This window comes from Quercus suber, unplaced genomic scaffold (genome assembly GCF_002906115.3).
Source record: "Quercus suber isolate HL8 unplaced genomic scaffold, Cork oak 2.0 scaffold_708, whole genome shotgun sequence".
Lineage (NCBI taxonomy): Eukaryota > Viridiplantae > Streptophyta > Magnoliopsida > Fagales > Fagaceae > Quercus > Quercus suber.
The window spans coordinates 178,518-198,629 of record NW_027070149.1 but is presented as its reverse complement, the minus strand read 5'-3'; the positions used below and the strand labels follow the sequence as shown (position 1 = coordinate 198,629).

Genomic DNA, 20,112 nt, shown 5'->3' with positions numbered 1-20,112 from the left:
AAACATCAACCCATAGCACAAATTAATTGTGTCGCATGTCTTGCTTAGTGTCCTAAATCACAAAATTAAGGAACATGTTCCTACACAAACTATATTTTTTCTTCAAAAAAAAATTATCATTTTACAATTTTAAGACATTTTAATAAAATTTTGGGGGTCTTATCACCTTTTAAAATATTTTGGTATAAGTGGTACCTCAGAGCCGGCCCATATATATAGAAAGTAAAGGAAACAACTAACATTTGGATTTAAAGGAGGAAATATTAGTCCAATTAATTACGTTACAATTAATTACTATAGTAACAAATTGGACAAATCATGAACACCATTCTTCTTTTATCTAACCTTGACCACCAAGTGGATTGTTATTTTCTCTTTATATAAGCTCTAGTTGATGATGCTTGGAAAATCAGTAGACTGGATGCTTCGGACTTGATTGATGATTGAGGGCTTGAAAAAAGAAAACAAAGAATCAAAGGAGACTGGGGTTGTCCGGCCAAAAATCCTCTGATGATAAAGTTAGTTTCTCTCTTCAAAAATTGAAATATTCCAATTTTTTGGGAATTGTGTAAAGGAAAAACTTGCCTTTATTTGTTAGGAATGAGTGTTTAGGGCAAAACTTAGGTACAGTACATTAGGTTCCTTATTTAAAAATTTGAAATCTATCCAATTTAACGATTTAAGTAAACAGTGTTAAAACTAAAAATATCTTTTTATTTTTTATTTTTAATTTCCTTCTTCCTTCTTCCTTCTTTTTACCCGTACCTGCAAACCTCTCTTCCAAACCACACCTTTCTCTTCCAAACCCAAAACCCATATTTCCTTCTTCCTTCGTTTTCTTGTACCTGCAAATAGCTTCCCTTCCAAACCCAAAACCTTTCTCTTCCAAACCACTCATGACCTTTCTCTTCCAAACCCAAAACCCAAAAAAGAAAAAAAGAAAAAAAAAAGAATATCTCATACCTCTCTCTCGGTGTGTGTATGTATGGGTATTTGTTTACTTTCTCTTTTCTGATCCATGATTCTCTCTCTCTCTCTCTCTCTCTCTCTCTCTCTCTCTCTCTCTCTCTCTCGGTGTGTGTGTGTGTATGTGTATCTCTTTGCTTCTTTTCTGATCTATGATTCTTTCTTTCTCTCGGTGTGTGTGTGTATGTATGTGTATCTGTTTTAGCTTTATTGATGTTAAGTGTGGAAGTTTCGGGTATAGCTGAAATGGGTCTCTTTTTTTGTTTGAAACCTGGTAGATCTGGCTTTTGTTTTTTGATTTTTTTCTGTTTGGTTACTGAGAAAATGAGGGAAAATGGTCTTTTTTGGTTTGAAACCCAGTAGAAAATGAGGCAACGCCGTGGGTTCTGGCAGTATAGGAAAAAAGGGAAGAAGGAAGAGGAAAAAAGAAAAAAAATGAAAGAATTTTTAGTTTTAACACTGTTAGTTTGGGATGTTAAATTGGACAAGTGTCAAAATTTTAAGTAAAGAACCTAATATACTGTACCTAAGGTACTGTATCTAAGTTTTGTCTGAGTGTTTATATAGCGCTATGGAAGCAGTTACTTGTGTTGTAACTTCCCCCATATTTGTGGAGGTTAGAAGCTTTACACTCCTTATAACCGCTATAGAAGTTAAGACACTTACCCTCTTCTTTCGTAACTACCATTGGAGGTTAAGTGTTTAATAGGAGGTTACAATGATGCATCAGGATCTCACCATGTGGTTTGGTTCACAAACTCATGTAGACAAACCTTGTGATGGGAGTCGTCCATGCATGGATGACCTTGCTAGGTTCGGACGAGCTCCTCTTAAGAATAGTAAGTGAACAGTAGGTTTTGTTATTATGGTGCTTTACATTCTTAGGACAGCTGCTCATGGACGAGCTTACACTCTGTTGACAACTACCCAAGGACGAGCCACACTTGTTTTTCCCCATCACCAGTAATAAAAATTACCGATTGATGCATTATCAAGTCTATACTGGAGGAAGTGAAGCATGGAATTAAGGTGACCTTTGGTGTTCCAGAAATCATGCAATATGAGAAGTATCTTGGGCTGCCCTCTTTAGTTAGCAAAGGAAAAAAGAAAGCTTCAACTACATAAAGGAGAAGGTATGGCGGAAACTTTAAGGGTGGGAAGTCAAATTACTTTCCCAAGTCGGAAGGAAAGTGCTCTTGAAGACAGTTATACAAGCTATCCCAACTTACAATATGAGATGTTTCAAATTACCCGTGGGTTTGTGCAATGAAATTGAGGCCCTAATTAAGAAGTTTTGGTGGGGGCAAATGGGTGACCATAGAAAAATCAATTGGGTTAAATGGGAGGAGATGACAAAATCCAAGACTATTGGAGGTATGAGTTTTCGAGATCTTGCCATGTTCAATGATTCTCTCCTAGCAAAGTAAGCATGGTGACTATTACATAATACATCCTCACTCTTCTATAAAGTATTTAAAGCACGCTTTTTTTTTTTCCCCCAAATTCATCACTTATGGAGGTTGCTGATTCAAGGATGGGGTCTTATGCATGGAAGAGTATCCTTAGAGGGAGAGACATCATTCAAAGGGGGGCAATATGGAGGATTGGAAGTGGAGAAAAAAATTAACATTTGGCAGCAACGTTGGCTGCGAAGAAAACACCCTCCATTGTAGCCAAATTGCCCATTAGAGAGTTTTGAGAATCACACTATTGATACACTTATTGATCCGGTCATAAGAAGATGGAATAAGGAGTTGGTGGACGGTCTATTTGTGGTAAAGGATGCGGATTTGATTAAGAAAATTCCCCTTAGCCGAAGTGTAGCAAAGGACACACTTTATTAGCCTTTTTCTACCTCTAGTCACTATATGTGCAGGTTTGGTTATAGATTCCTTAAAGAGGAATCAGAGTTGCAGCCTCATCCACAAGCTCCACCAATTTGTGATAAGGTTTGGAAAGTGATACGGCAGCTGCAAGTTCCATTGAAGGTAAAAAATGTTATTTGGTGAGCTTGTTGAAATGCATTGCCAACCAAACAAGCTTTGATGCATAGGAAGATAGTTGCAGACCCAATTTGTGAAAGGTGTAAATTGGATGTGGAAGAAACAGAGCATGCTTTATGGTCATGTCCAGAGTTGGATGTGGTGTGGGCTGATCAGGAAACATGGGGTTTCAGGTATGAAATTGGGTTCTCGGGTGTAAAGGAGCTGCTGTCATGGATGGTTAAGAAAGGTGTGTCCTTGGAGTTGTTTGCTTATATGGTTTGGAGTGTTTGGAGTCAGTGGAATAAAGCCCNGTGTGTGTGTATGTGTTATCTCTTTGCTTCTTTTTCTGATCTATGATTCTTTCTTTCTCTCGGTGTGTGTGTGTATGTATGTGTATCTGTTTTAGCTTTATTGATGTTAAGTGTGGAAGTTTCGGGTATAGCTGAATGGGTCTCTTTTTGTTTGAAACCTGGTAGATCTGGCTTTTTTGTTTTTTGATTTTTTCTGTTTGGTTACTGAGAAATGAGGAAAATGGTCTTTTTTTTGGTTTGAAACCCAGTAGAAAATGAGGCAACGCCGTGGGTCTGGCAGTATAGGAAAAAAGGGAAGAAGGAAGAGGAAAAGAAAAAAAAATGAAAGTTTTAGTTTTAACATGTTAGTTTGGGATGTTAAATTGGACAAGTGTCAAAATTTTAAGTAAAGACTATATACTGTACCTAAGGTACTGTATCTAAGTTTTTGTCTGAGTGTTTATATAGGCTATGGAAGCAGTTACTTGTGTTGTAACTTCCCCCATATTTGTGGAGGTTAGAAGCTTTACACTCCCTTATAACCGCTATAGAATTAGACACTACCCTCTCTTTCGTAACTACCATTGGAGGTTAAGTGTTTAATAGGAGGTTACAATGATGCATCAGGATCTCACATGTGGTTTGGTTCACAAACTCATGTAGACAAACCTTGTGATGGGAGTCGTCCATGCATGGATGACCTTGCTAGGTCGGACGAGCTCACTTCTTAAGAATAGTAAGTGAACAGTGGTTTGTTATTATGGTGCTTTACATTCTTTGATTCATAGGACAGCTGCTTCATGGAAAAAAAAAAAAAAAAAAAAACTTTAAAAAAAATATAAAAGAAATTTACCTAAAATAGCCAAGCGGAGGTTTTGTAAGAACTCCACAAACTTTTGAATTATGACATAATATTTACTTTTCATGCATGTTAGCCTTAAACTTGGAAAACGGGTCAGATGTACATGTTTGATTTTGACCTACTGGATATGGTTTAACAATTAACATATGTATGGACCAAAAATAGGTCAGACTAAAGTATGTTGTTAATCTCGTGACCCTTACTTGATTATTGATGGGTCGGGCCTATTAATGTTTATCGGGTCTAAACTGTTGGGTATTTAGGTGTTTTTAGGTTGCGAAGAATAATGTCAGATTCCTCTCAACTAGCATGACGACTTACACAAATATTTACATAAAATCTACAAGTAACATATATATTTAGAATACCATAACAATTTCGACAAGAATACTCTATTCATTTGATGTAATACAATCTTTTCATTCATAAATAAAATACAAAATACAAAGATTCGACAAGAAAAGTTTCAGCACCTCTTATTTTATTTTATTATTATTATTTTTTAAGGGCATATCAAGCTTGTTGAATAGAACACCAAGTGAACCAACAATTACCACTATGGAAATACTCGCGAGACTCTAATGTGGGCCATGTGGCAAGCATGCATACTCGTGCAGCTTCATTACAATCAATAAATTCAAAATGGATTCAAATGCTAATCTCATTTGATGCTTTGAACAAATTTAAATATTCATGTTTAATAGAAAATACTTTGATATGAAGATAAATGTAGATGCCAAAGAATAAAAGAATTTGATTATATAGGTATATTAATTAATGGAAAAAGTTAATGGATGTTGTAGGAAGGATGGGCCCAGAAATGCATATTGGGCCTTAGGCCCTGTCCGAGGACATTTAGTAGTCCGAGGATAAGGGAACATTGATAAAGAGGTAGTGAATGGAGGAAGGTGGTTGGTCATAAGGGTTCCGGAAGGTGGTTCGAGGACAAATGCATCCTCGGCTTAACAGAGCAGAGGTCAGAAGGGTTGACGTGCCGTCAACGGCAACATTCTGGGCAGTTCTAATGGAAAGGACAAACATCAGGAAGGAATAAGACAAAGGGGAAGGTAAGAAATATCTAAGGGAAAGCTGCTACCATCGCATTAAATGTTTTGTAGCTAACTCTCTGGTCGTATTAATGTGAAATAATACCTGAACAATGATGTTTAGCCTTACAACTGCCACTAAAAGCTTTAAGAAGGTGCTGATGGGACAAGGATAAGAGTCTGCCATTTGATCTACATGTGAAGGGTGGAGATAGAATAAAGGAGGGTAATATAAAGGAGAAAAATCCCATTACAGTGGGAGATCGGGGAATCTGTGGAAAAACACTGTAGCATTGAGAATTATAATTGTAACCCAGTTTAAGAGAAATAGAGATTCAAGAACTACTCTTTTCGGACATTGCCGAGAAAGAACTTCTTTGCCCAACACTTGTTTTTCCATTGTTCTTCCTTGCTTTCTTACCATCTTTAGTCCAAAGTGAGCGTTGTCTGCTTCATTAAATCTTAGTTTCTAGTTCATTTTTTACAAATTTATTGTATTAGGCTCTTTGAGCCTCAATTCAAAACCATTTGGGCTTGGGACTCAAATATTGCTCTTACAGGTGTCTCTTAAGGAAATTAGTTAAAAAAATATTTTAAAAAACATTTTGTAAAAAATAAAAAAGTAATTGACTTTTTTTATTATTTATTTATAGTTTTTAATGTTTCTCACGAAAATTGTATGAAAATTTTACTAAAATGGTTCATTAAAAAATACATTAAAAGCACCTATTAACAAGACCTTAATTAATTAATGCCAAAATATTTCCATGTACAAGCTATGTTCTTTTTCTCTAAAGACATGGTGCATTCTGGAGGGAAGCCTTCGGGGAATCTTTTTTTTTGTCTGTGCAGTAATTGTATATCATGTAGTTCTTCTGAACCCATTTCAATCTCTCCAGACCATGTGAGTCCAACTTTTCCGTGAGCCATGCATTGCTAGTGGAGGAGTTTGAACTGCAAGATGATGCACCAGAGGACCAGACATATGCCTTGGCATTGAAGTTCCTATAGGAGGCAGTGAAAGGAGCTAGTGTCCAATTTGTCTTGACTTGCCCACCCCTTGTGGCCCAGTCTTCAGCATCCCAGAGGGTGGAGTAGATCCTCATTGGCTGGTTGGGAATGTTACACCAATTGACTCCCGGTTCTCGAAATCTCTCATGGGACTGCCATCCACATAGAAACTGAAACAGTAAACATAAAATTTGATTAGCTAGAAAAAAAGGAAACAAAACACTAACACTTCGTAGTTTTGAAGCAACAAGCCTTTGAATACAAAATATTTTTTTCATGAATTTGTTATGATTGGTGCATAATATATAAAAGAACTATTAAGATGAAATAATGTTCTTTCGATCACAGTTCAGCACTTAAAAAGGGAGTCCAACAGGGCAGCTCATGAGCTTGCCCAACTTGCTAGAGCTAGCGGGGTAACTCAGATTTGGAAAGGGATGGACCCTCCTTGTATTCAGTTGCTGCTCAGGCAGGAATGTCTTTAATTGTCTTTTTCCTTCGCTCATCTTTCCTGTTGTACTGCAATTTATCTGTGAAATGAATTTCAGTTAAATTGTCCCTAGATACTCACATAATGCGCTCAGGGTTCCAAAGGATAGAATAGTTGTGGAAATCTGCAGTTCGGTCAAACCAGGGATAGAATTGCTGCTCTTTGTCGCCCTTGCCTTGGGTGTACACATTGGTGTGAATGATATAAGGATCACCACTCAAATTGCCGAGGAACTCAAAGTCTATCTCATCCCATTTTGACTCTTTTTGAGGATAACTGCAAAGTATAAAAGGATAACATATGTTAAGTATACCTTGAAGCATGGGAACATGGGACATATCTAGGTATAATATATGATTTATGCAAATAACGAAAAACAGCAAGAGAGCTTACATAGTAGGGGGTGACTGTGCCTGCAGAGTTTCCAGGGACAAGCTTGAGTTGCATATCAATCTTTGCGAATAAATATTGATTCTTGGATTCGAACCCAGAGCCAGAGGCTTTGTCAAGTGAGAGAGTAAGAAGTGTACCATTGTTCAGTATCTTTGCACGGCCATCTCCCCATGTAAGATTAAAATCTTGGTAGAAGTTACTAGCAAATGTGGGCAATATAAAAGAGCCAACCAAGAGCGTACTGATCGTCAGCATCACCGGAAAAGTTGAAGGAAAAGAAGCCATGGAAATTTGATAGTAGTGTATAATTGAAATTAGGAGTAAAAAGCTTATGAAATGAAGGGATGGGTATGCTTTGGTTAATTGGTATCTAACTATTTATAGTGTAATACTGTAACGTAGGTTAAAGTTCCATAGGAAGGTCTACTAATCAAGTCAGCTGTACTGACATTTGTTGGGTTTAACAGGTATGTACAATGATAACTAAGGAAAATATATTTTTGGCTATTAGGATCATGCTTCCTAGCTTTAGCTATCCAAATTTTATTTTTAAACTTGAAAGGTTACCGATACAATAAATTTTATATATACTTGCTGAATTGATAGATTATTATTGATTCTCATATAGTCTCGTTTTTAACACTACTTTATAATTATTCACCATTAATAACTTGTCATCTCAAATAGGTATGAAATTTTTTATTAATTTTAGTGTCTCTAAATTATTTTTTTTAAATTAATGGGGCGCGGTTTTGCATTGATATTGTGAAACAAAATAGTTGGGTTAGCTAGTCTTTTGGGTGAATGTTAGTAAAAATAGTGCAGGTCATTATTGAGGGAATTGAGGAGGGATAACAAATTTGGCATTTAAATTGCCAAATTCTATAGTAATTTTGCACTCAAATTTCTGAATTAGAGGGAGAGAGAGGAGTCTTGACACCAAATTTTGTATTCAGTTTTCCAAAGTTGGTGTTGATTTTCCCTCTCCCTTGCTCAGCCCAAACCTGACCGTTCTTCCTACTTGAGTTGAGTGGAGGGAGAAGATTGACCAAATTTGGTTGAATTAAAATCGATTTAGAAGATAGAAAATGTGAGAAAAAGTTGGCAGATAAAATGCCAAATTTGGACACAGAGTGTCATGTGGAGAGAGAAAATAGAGAGAGAGTGAGTTTTCTGAATTTTGAGATTTTCACACACGAGACTATTTGACGTGACAAGGAGATACTTTAGTTTCATTATAATTAATAAATTCAAGCCAAAAGTTTTTTTTTTTGGCTCATTTATTTTATCACCTCTTTAATTTAAATAATCAATTTTCTCAATTTTTTTTATTATTTTCTCAACTAACCTCTTATTATACGCGTGCGCTCTCTCTCTCTCTCTCAGCCCATTTTTTCTGATTTTGCTCTCTCTCTCTGTACCCATCTCTACCCATAACCCATCTCTGGTATTTCTGAATCAACTCTCCCTCTCGGTCTATACCGCCGCTCCGATCCACAACTCCGAACCACCGCTCCGATCCACAGCTCTCACGAGCTCCGATCCACAGCTCCAAACCATCGCTCTGACCACGCTCTCCGAACCACCGGTCCGACCACGCTCTGATCCACAGCTCTGATCAGGCTCGGATCAGGCAAGACCCATACCCACGAGCTCCGATCAAGCGAGACCCATAGCTTCGATCCACAGTTTCGATAAGCATCGATCTCTCTTTGTTGTTTGTCCGTTTGGGTTTGTTTGTGTGTTTTTTTTTTTTTTTTGAACAAGTGTATCTCTGTGTTAATTTGTCTGTGTGGATGTGTTTGGGTTAATTTTCAGTTGATTTTTGGGTTGATTTTGGGTTAATTTTCAGTTGATTTTGGTTAATATTCTGTGCTAGATTGCGGTGTTTGGTGGTTGGGTAGTTAATCTGGCGCGCTGGGTTGTTGTAATGGTTGGGGAAGAGAGGTAGTTTGAGAGAGGAGAGAGAAAATAAATTAAAAAAATCGTTTACACGAGAACAGTAACCGTGTATATATACACGGGTTACTGCTCATTTGCACAGTCGGTATATATTTTGCACAATTTTACACCCACTGATGTGGGTGTTTTTTTGCTCAAAATGTGTAAAATTTGTACTGTAGATGTATTTTAGATGATCTGATGTGAATGCTTTAATATCTTTTGCAATAAAAAATATGATATATGATTCGTTAGATAATTGTGGCTATATAGATGTTTAAATATACTTGTTTTATAGGCAATATTGGGATGTGAAAGTAGATGTCAAAGAATAAAAGAATTTGATTGTATAAATGGCGTAGGGTGATATAATTACTTAATGAATTGGGAATGTCCAAAAAATAAAAAGAAAACAATTGAACTAAAACTAAAGTAAAAGCTATGCTTTTTCTCTAGGGCATGGTGCATTCTAGAGGGAAGCCCTGGGGAGGAATCTCTTTGAGTCTGCAGTATTTGTATTTTTTTCAAGTAGTTCTTCTGAGTTCTGAACCCATTTCAACCTCTAGCCCACCCCTTGTGGCTCAGTCATTAGCATTCCACAGGCTAGAGTTGATCCTCATTGATTGAAGATTTATGCAAATAATGAAAAACAGCAAGGTTGTGTTTGGATGACAACATTTGGATTTGAATTTGGATTTGAAATCCATTAATTTAAAGTGTCTTGATTTGAAATCCTTTGATTTTAAAATTCTTTGTTTTTGAAATTCATCATTTGAAATTACTTTGTTTGGATACCTAAATTTGGATTTGGATTTGGATTTAAGATTAATAAAATATATTTTTAATTATTATTTTTCTTAATCATTCTATATTTTAATTTTAAATAAATGAGGCAATATTGATAATCCAATTAACTAAGACAGCAAACAAATAGGAGTAGAAAAGACAAAAGGACATGCATGCTAAACAAGAGTCATAAATTGAGTTGACATGAAAACCTTAAGGTTCGTTTGGTAAGAGATTTTGTTATTTTGTGGATAAATGTGTGGGTGAAAAAGTATATGGAAATACGTATAATGTTGTTTAAACATTGAACACTATTGTTTAAACAATAATACCAAACACCCCCTTAAACACCATAAGAGAAAGCTCACATAAGTTCTGGCTCTGATCTGACATACAAGTGAATGAATAACTCATGAAAACACTGACTTGTATATGGTCATCTTCAATCCAATTTAATGACCATTGGAAATAAATATCGCCAATACCATAATTGAGTAGTTAATATAACATAATTGACCACATATCCATTGAGGCTTAGGCCTTTTGGGTTAAAGTGTGTCTCAATATATTATATTAATTATTCAAGAAAGCTTCCCAAGGTGTTTATCTCCCCAACACTTAGTTGAACAACTTCATTGAAACAATTGAACAAATAGCCGACAAGAACTGTTTGCACACACATACAATAAGTCTTGAAAAAACATGAACCAAAAGCTTTTGTCTCACAAACACAATGAATCTTGAAAAAAAAAAAATGAACCAAAAGCTTATATCTCACAAGAAACAAAAGAAATTTTATTTTAGTTAAACCATGATTCCGTCCTCAATTGAAATGATTCCAAGATTTTTGGTTCTCAAATAATTAAAGAAAAATTCTTAGTTGAACAGCCTCACTGAAAATACCGGACAACTAATCCAAAAGAAACAATGGCAATTCTATTCAGAAATAATTATAACAAGAACCACTTTACTAATCACGTTATGATTCTGTCCTCGGTGAAAATTATTTCAAGCTGATCACTGATTTATTTGGATAATATAATATGTATTGCAGTATAGTCATATAACAATTCACATGCTCTATTTATGTATATCTACCTTTACTAATCACGTTATGATTCTGTCCTCGGTGAAAATTATTTCAAGCTGATCACTGATTTATTTGGATAATATAATATGTATTGCAGTATAGTCATATAACAATTCACATGCTCTATTTATGTATATCTACCGTTCATAGAAGCATTTAATCAAACACATAATTTACATTACAAACCCAAAATAGAAAATAAAGCCAAACCCAAAATAAATTATTGAAAATACTATGAAATAAAACGCAAAAACAAATCAAACAAAACCCACATACAAATTAAAAACTAAAGTTGCTCTTAATTTAGAAATTAGCTATCATTTAATATTGTTAATTACTGAGTAGGTGATGAAGGTGCTATAGCAAATATATTATCACTCTAGAAATCGATGAAATACACATCCAATCATATATGCATGCCTAAAGAAAATAATTACGAAAAAATTTATTTAAAAAAAATCCGAATTTCACTGTGTTTGACAGATCGCAAAGAGATAGAGATGTAGTCTTCAGCCTTATATCTTTCAGTTCCATCAATTGTTGCTAAGCATGCAAGTAGGTCAAAATAGCTAGCTTCTGGTTTATTATAAGATTGGGCGAGGAAGTGAGAGCGTGACAGAGTTGAGAGAGACAAACCTTGCTGCGAGAAAGAGAGAAAGAAGAATAGCTTGGGCGAGAAAGAGAGAGTGTGATTGAGTTTCTAGAGACGATGAAGAATTGAGAAGAGAGAGCTAATGTAAGGGCGAGGAGAAGATTTCAAATCCATGGATTTGGACTCTTGAAATCCAAGATGGATTTGGGCCAAATCCAAATCCATTTCTTTTAACTTAGCCGAATAAAGGATTTTAATTTGGGCCCCCTCAAATCCAAATTCAAATTCAAATCAAAATCCATGCCAGCCAAACACACCACAAGGAACTTACATAGTAGGTAGTGACTATACTAACAAAATTTCTAGGGACAAGCTTGAGTTGTATATCAATCTTTCCAATTAAATATTCATTTGATAACTTCATATATGTTATGGTTTAATAAGAAGTTACATGTCTTTAAAACATTGGTTAATGAAGAAGTAAGTTTCCTAAATAACTTCAACTTTGATAGGTAAGTGGAGGTTATAGATACAAGGAATTTGGTAATCTTTTCTATATATTACTAAAAGCTGAAGGGTAGCATTTATTGCTACTAAGCTCCTGTTGCGCCACCTCATTGCCACATCATTGGTCACGAAATTATTATTTTTCTTATTTATTTTTTAATCTTATTTTTTAACAAAAAAATATAAATGGGTTATTGACTTTACATATTCATCTTGGGCAGTTTTAGCATTACATATAATTTTGTCTTTACATATTCATTTACTTTAATTTATAATTTATTTTTTATTCCTTTTTTTTTTACCCAAAAAAATTAATAGATTATTGACTTTACAGAATAAATGTATTATTATTATTATTTAAAAAAAAAAAAAAAAACAATCACTTGCATTTGAAGCCCCCGTAATCGTTGCATAAAATCTTTAAAAAAATATTTTGAAAAAATATAATCTATAATCTATTATAAAAGTTGAATCCTTAGAACTAATTGATGCACAAAAAAGGGTAACACGTGTCATTTTATTGAAACATAAGTGAATGTTATTCTATTCTCTTTCTTTTCTCCAGCTCATCTTTCTTCAAATTGATTAAAAATTTGGCGTTTTAGATTTTCATCCCAAAAGGATGGCATTTCAAATTAATTGGAAAAAAAATAAAAATAAAATTTGGCGTTGCAGATTACAACCGTCACCAACACTCCACTCAAAGCGTTTTAGATACTTTTACTCCCTCACCCTTTCCACTTCTCAATTAAATTTGAGTTCTCACGCCCAGGCACAACACAAAACCCACCTAAATTAGCTCTCTTGGCCTCCCTCTACACTTATTTAAAAGGGGAATACCAATGCTTTTTGTGGAGCTTCGGGGTCACACAAGTAAGTTCCCGCTAATTCTCTACACATGTAGGACCATTATTGGTTGTTCAGGAGAGTTTGGTACGCTTACACCCTCAAGTATTTGGAACAGGCTAGATGTGCACAGTGCCTTCATATCAACATCTCTCATATTCCTCATAAGTTAAATTGGAAAGCATGTAGAATTTTTTTGGAATGCAACCAAGAGAGGTGACCAGGTTCTTGCTTCTTTCAGAATTTGTAGTTCTTATCTGCGAAGTTTAGGGCACTATAATCTATTCAAATACTCCTCAAGGTACAGGTCTCACTGTCTTTTTTTCCTATCTTCTTTGACATTATACAGCAACATATCATACACAAACTTGACACAGATATATAAACCATTTAAGACTAAGAGCATTGGATTTTCATACAAAGGTTTGTTAGTTTTAGACAATTTCTCATCATCCTATCATATTCAATCTGAAAATGATTGTTATGTTTTTAGCTGCATGCTTTTTTAATTCCAATAAGACAAAAAAAATAATTTTGCTTGACGAGCCACTTGCTAAAAATAACCTCTTTTATGGACTCATGATCAAAATGTGAGATTTATAAATAGACTTGATGAATCATTATCACATTTAGTCTAATGCATGAACTAACATTATTACATATTCTCCATTGAAAAAAAGAAAAAAAAAAGTTATTTGTGTTTTGTATTTAGCTTAATGGTTTGTTAATTTTTTTTTTTAATTATAACTTTCATTGTTACATCCTCCTATAGAAATATAACATTGTAACATGTTCTCTTTTGTTTACCTCAGTGACATTGCTATCACGTTATTTGTTGATTACTTAATTATTGCCATTATTGTTTTGTTAGATGGTTCAATTGTTGAATTATTATTATTCTATTACAGGTTAAAGCATCTAGCTATCTAATTTATGTTGGTTTCAGAGCTTAAACAAACAACAATCTTATCTTGATAAATCTCTCAATGATCATATGCAGCAAAAAACAATTTAAATTTTGCCAATAGGCGAAGGAAGATCACATGTTGGATTGAATTGGAGAGAAGTAACTGGAAAATTTGTGTCTAAAAGCAGCTACCACCAGTTATGAGGAGATTAATTCATATAATATGAGTACTCCATATGATTTGGGAAATTTAACAAGATCACCGAATAGTTTTTAATTCTTATATTGTTTAGATTTGTAATGTTTCACCCATAAATAAGTAATTAAGTTTTCATGATTATTATTGAAATCTGTTTGGTGATTTCAACAAATGTATAACATAGTTTATGCATATTCATTTCACTAATACAATTAACATGAAACTATATATATGTCACATATCGTGTGGTGGCAAAATTACTAATAATCTAAATTTATATCTATATATATCTAAAAGTTGAAGCGTAGTATTTATTGTAGTTAAGCTCCTGTTGTGCCACCTCATCGCCATGTCATTGGCTACATAATTATTATTTTTCTTATTATTTTTCCTATATTTTTTTTACAAAAAAATATAAATAGATTATTGACTTTATACATTCATCTTGGACAGTTTTAACATTACATATAATTTTGTCTTTACATATTCATCTACTTTAATTTATAATTTATTTTTTATTTATATATATATATATTTTTTACAAACAAATATAAATAGATTATTGACTTTACGGATTCATCTTGAGTGGTTTCAAACTTCACATATAATTTTGCCTTTATATATTCATCTATTTTAATTTAGAGGGTCATTCTAGATGTTTATAACTAAATAATGAAATCAATGAAGTATCAAAAATAAAAAACAATGTCTATACATATCTATACTATATATATATATATATATATTAATGGAAGTTTTGTAATAAATTTTATAAAGCTCTTTATGCACTACATCTTTTTTTTTTGGCTTGCAATTCTTATTTAATTTTTCCAACTTTTAATCTTCTTCAATCATTGTCTTTTTAGTTCAATCTTTCATCCCCTCTAATAAATTTTTTTTTTTTTAATTTTCATTTGATTTCCTTTAGATTTTTAAAAGTTTCCCTTATATCTTCTTAAATTCTATGGTTTCACTTTGTTCAATCTTTCATCTACTTCCACCATTCCTCTGCCATCTTAATTTTCATACAAATTTCTTCTTACGTCATTTCCACCTCTCTCCCCTATTCCTTCCAAGTGACCCATGACAAAGAGGTCAATACTCTCTCTCTTTCTCCCATTTTGTTTTTTCTTTTTTGGTGGATTTTTTTTATTTATTGATTCAACCATTTTTTTTTCTTCTAATGGTTTTTTATTTAATTTTTATTGTTGATTTAATTGTCACATCATCAACAACAAATTGTTTTGCTAATTGGTTCAATTAATCATTGTTAAGTTTTGTTAATTTTTTAATTACATTTTTCTGTGTTTAGATTGTAGGGTAGAAAAAATAGAGTTTTAGAAAGTTTCTTCGAAAATAAAAGAAAATTTTCCAAATTTTATATTCTTTTTAATGATTCACAAAATGTTCTAAATAACTTTTATTAAAAAATGAATATTTTTGTTAACTTGCCTTTTGAATTTTTGAGAATTTTTTTTTTTTTTTTTTTTTCATTTTGGTACAACAAAATTTATATTTATGAGTTATGATTGTTCCTATAATGAATAAAAATATGAATGTTCAAATTTATATTTATGTCTATGATTGTTCCTATATTACATTTATGATTGTTCCTATAATAAATAAAAATTTTATTATGAAATACATTACTATTTATTAAATTAATACAAATTGTAAAAAATAAATTTAATGAGACCATCGTAAAAAATTCATCACGCGCAACGCGTGGGTTCGTGGCTAGTTACCTATAAAAGAGACATTTAGCTATCCTATCGAATACATTGAATAGTAAAAGAGAAAAGAGGGTTAAGAGAGAGAAACCAATCCTATATGAATTAAGTGCCTTTTATACTAAGACTTGATGTTAAGAAAAGTTTAGTAATGGATCAAGGTAAGTTTTATAATTGATTTGTATAGTTGTGAAATTATGATAATTCAAGATCTTAGAATTTATATAATGATTTTTTATAATCTAACAATATAAAGAAAACATTTACATGGAATACAGAGCCAGAGGNTGAATATTTTGTTAACCTTGCCTTTGAATTTTGAGAATTTTTTTTTTTTTTTTTTTTTCATTTTGGTACAACAAAATTTATATTTATGAGTTATGATTGTTCCTATAATGAATAAAAATATGAATGTTCAAATTTATATTTATGTCTATGATTGTTCCTATATTACATTTATGATTGTTCCTATAATAAATAAAAATTTTATTATGAAATACATTACTATTTATTAAATTAATACAAATTGTAAAAAATAAATTTAATGAGACCATCGTAAAAAATTCATCACGCGCAACGCGTGGGTTCGTGGCTAGTTACCTATAAAAGAGACATTTAGCTATCCTATCGAATACATTGAATAGTAAAAGAGAAAAGAGGGTTAAGAGAGAGAAACCAATCCTATATGAATTAAGTGCCTTTTATACTAAGACTTGATGTTAAGAAAAGTTTAGTAATGGATCAAGGTAAGTTTTATAATTGATTTGTATAGTTGTGAAATTATGATAATTCAAGATCTTAGAATTTATATAATGATTTTTTATAATCTAACAATATAAAGAAAACATTTACATGGAATACAGAGCCAGAGGCTTTGTTAAGGGAGGGAGTATGAAGCTCACCATTGTTGGGTATCTTAGCACGGCCATCAACCCGTGTAATATCAAAATCTTCATTGGTACAAGTTACTAGCAGAGGCAGAGAGTCCCAAGCATGAGAGTACTGATAAACAGCATCACCGGAAATGTTGAAGGAAAGAAGCCTTGGAAATTTGATAGCGGATAATTGAAATTATGAGTAAGAAGCTTATAAAATGGATGGGTGTTCTCGAGAACTAGGGTTGGTATTTACAGTGTAGGAGGGAATGCCATATAGAGGAACTAGAGGTCCATTATTCAAGTCAACTGTGGACAGTTGTTGGGTTTAAGAAATGCACAATATATATTGGCTGTCAAAATGAAAACCGCACTTCCTAGTCCTAGCATGGCACCAACAACTGTTAAAAGATAATTAGGGAAAATACATTTGTCTATCATATGTCGCTCGCCATAATTTTTTTTTTTTTTAATTTAAATTTTTGATGACTCATGTGTGAGATGATAACAATAGTTTTTCTTTCAATTTTGTTTTCTTTCACTCAAGAGTTTAGAGCAATCTGGTTATGAAAATGGATTAGGTATCATTTTCTGTATGCACGCTACTTTACTTTAATCTTATACTTAAAAAAAAGTTATTATAAAATAAAAATCAATATGTATTGTTGCCTTGTTGGTCCTTAAAATTTAGTTAATGGGTGATTTTAGTCTATAACATTTAAAGTGATAACTTTTAATTCTTTCAATAACGTGGCCAAACTAAAAACAAACATCCCTTAAGACCTTTTATTTCACAAGGACTTAAAGTAATCACTTTAAGTTTGTTAAAAACTAAAATCGATCATTTAAAAATTTTTTGAACTATAAACATAATACAATCCTCTTTACCACATTTTGTGTTTCGCTTTATATTTCACCAATCACAACTTTGTATATGTTTATTTTTTTTTTCATTTTAAATTTTGGCTATTTTATTAAAAAAAAAAAGTTAAACAAATATATAAGAAGTTGTGATTGGAAGAATATAAAGTGGAATACAAATAATAGTAGATGATTTGTATTCTTAAAGGTAATCATTTTAGACTTCAATACTAAGGGTGTGTTTGTTTGGAGATGAAATAGGGAGGATGGAATGCTTTGGAGAGAAAATAGAAATGAAAACTTTTATAGAATGTGTTTGGTTGGATGGGGAGGAAAGAAAATAAATGGTGGGGTCCAAATATTTTCTCTCCTGGTCCACCAAAAGGTTTTTTCCAAAATGTAGAGAAAACTAAGAAGAAGAAACTCATGAAATGAGGTTCCAAAAATACCTTTAAAATTAACATTCAAGTCACTAATGTGTTGACATTTTTTTTTTTTTTTCTTTCGTTTTTTCTTCCTTTGTTACTCAGGAGTTGACTTTTTTTTTTCCCTTAATTCTTTTTTCTTTGTTACTGACTTGATGGTTTTTTTTTTCTTCCTTCTTTTCTTTTGTCTGAATGTAGCTTATTTTCTTTTCTTCTTTTTATTTTCTTTGACTTTTTCTGGATGTGTAGCTTTCTCTCATCCACTTTTCAATCCTTTTAACCAAACACAAATTCAGAAATTAAAATATTTTCTATCCTTCCACTTTTCTATCCTCCCTTCCATCCTCCCAACCACACGGACCATAAAATTTAGATGATTTGTATTCCTAAAAACAATCATTTTACACTTCGATACTAAAATTGCTAATGGGCTAACCTTTTGGTTGTGCCTGAGTGTATGTTTTAATCAGAAAGGGTTCGCTGCTTTGAACAAAGTCAATTAACATACAATACTGTGATAAAATAAGTGACGACTGGCAAAGAATAAATTTTTTTTTTTTTTGGTAGAAAGAATAAAAGAATTTGATTATACAAATGGCATACAAATTAATTAATCAAATGGGAATGTCGAAAAAATAAAAGAATTGATCTACGAGACTACAAACTATATATTATGTTCATTTCTTTAGGACATGGTGCATTCTGGTGGGAGGCCTTGGGGGAATCTCTTTGAGTCTGTGCAGTAATTGTATATCATGTAGTTCTTCTGCACCCATTTCAACCTGTCTTGACTAGTTGAGTCCAATTCTTGTGATAGCCACGCATTGCTAATGGATGGAGAAGAGGGGGAGCTTGAGCTGCAAGATGATACTCCAGAGGACCAAACACATGCATTGGCATTGAAGTTCCTATAGGAGGCAGTGAAAGGAGCTTGTGTCCAGTCTGTTTTAACTAGCCCACCCCTTGTGGCCCAGTCATCAGCATTCCACAGGCTAGAGTAGATCCTCATTGCCTGGTTCTTTGGGAATGGTACACCAATTGACTCAAGGTTCTTGAACTCTCTTATGGGAGTGCCATCCACAGAGAAACTGAAACAAAGAACATACAATTTCATTAGTTTTTACAACCTATCAAAATTAAATAAATAAATGATGGAAGACAATTTTGAAACAAGGAGTCTATGGATACAGTACTTTTCACAACTGTTAATATGAACTGTTGTGATTGGTGCGCGACAAAAATAATATTTAAGTCAAAGTGACATTCCTCCAATCACAAAAAATCATGTTCAATTGTGAAAAATATTGTGTACTAAATATTAACATTTTGGAAAGGCGGATTTGTAGGCACTTACATGATGCGCTGGGGGTTCCAAAGGATAGAATAGGTGTGGAAATCCGCAGTTGGGTCAAACCAGAGATAGAATTGCTGCTCTCTGTTGCCCTTGCCTTGGCTGAACACGTTGGTGTGAATGATGTAAGGATCACCACTCAAATTGCCCAGGAACTCAAAGTCTATCTCATCCCATGTCGACCCTATTGAGGATAACTGCAAATTCACACATAAAAAGATGATATATATATTAGCATACCTTTAAGCATGGAATATATAAATAAAATCGTATTATAGAAGATTGAGACAAATAGTGATATGGCAGGAGAACTCACATAGTAGGCAGTGACTGTGCCAGCAGAGTTTCCAGGGACAAGCTTGAGTTGCATATCAATCTTTCCGAATAAATATTCATTCTTGGATTGGAATCCAGAGCCAGAGGCTTTGTCAAGGGAGAGAGTAAGAAGCTCGCCACTGTTTAGTATCTTAGCACGGCCATCACCCCATGTGATATCAAAATCTTGGTTCAAGTTACTAGCAGAGGCAAGCGATATTAAAGTGCCAAGCATGAGAGTAATGATCATCAGCATCACTGGAAATGTTGAAGGAAAAGAATCCATGGAAATATGAAAGAGGGTAATTGAAACTATGAGTAAGAAGCTTATGAAATGAAGGGATCGATGAGTGTGGTTGAGAACTTGGATTAGTATTTATAGTGATACGTTTCGTTAGGCCAAAGCAGGAGAGGAAGTAGCATAGGAAGGTCCATTAGTGAAGTCAGCTATGGACAGTTGTTGGGCGAGTTACAAGATATTGGCTGTCAAATTGAACTCAAAACCGCCTTAATTTCCTAGTCCTAGCGAGTGATGGGACGCGGTTTTGCATTACGCGATAATTTGATACTAATGAGACGAGTTGGGTGTTGCATCACTAGCAGATATTTGCTTGTTGCTTGTTGAAAAATAAAAGTCAAAAAGA

The 20,112-nt window shown here is 33.3% G+C and overlaps 1 protein-coding gene and 1 pseudogene across 1 annotated transcript; both read right to left on the bottom strand.

Annotated features, from left to right (window-relative positions):
* Positions 1-5,893: 5,893 nt before the first annotated feature.
* Positions 5,894-7,328, bottom strand: LOC112028391 (probable xyloglucan endotransglucosylase/hydrolase protein 23; annotated as a pseudogene).
* Positions 7,329-18,160: 10,832 nt separating this feature from the next.
* On the bottom strand, positions 18,161-19,829 carry LOC112022146 (xyloglucan endotransglucosylase/hydrolase protein 22). The gene is made up of 3 exons (XM_024054721.2): positions 19,470-19,829; positions 19,157-19,350; positions 18,161-18,890 (listed from the first exon to the last, which is right to left on the bottom strand). Exons 1-3 carry the CDS (start codon positions 19,752-19,754, stop codon positions 18,488-18,490), a joined length of 882 nt encoding a protein of 293 aa, XP_023910489.2. The 5' UTR covers positions 19,755-19,829; the 3' UTR covers positions 18,161-18,487.
* Positions 19,830-20,112: the final 283 nt, after the last annotated feature.

Coding starts and splice junctions, on each gene's coding strand:
- LOC112022146 (XM_024054721.2), bottom strand. CDS start 19,754: ATGGATTCTTTTCCTTCAACATTTCCAGTGATGCTGATGATCATTACT. Junction 19,351..19,469: donor GCACAGTCACTGCCTACTAT/GTGAGTTCTCCT, acceptor GTGAATTTGCAG/TTATCCTCAATAGGGTCGAC. Junction 18,891..19,156: donor TGGAACCCCCAGCGCATCAT/GTAAGTGCCTAC, acceptor TCTTTGTTTCAG/TTTCTCTGTGGATGGCACTC.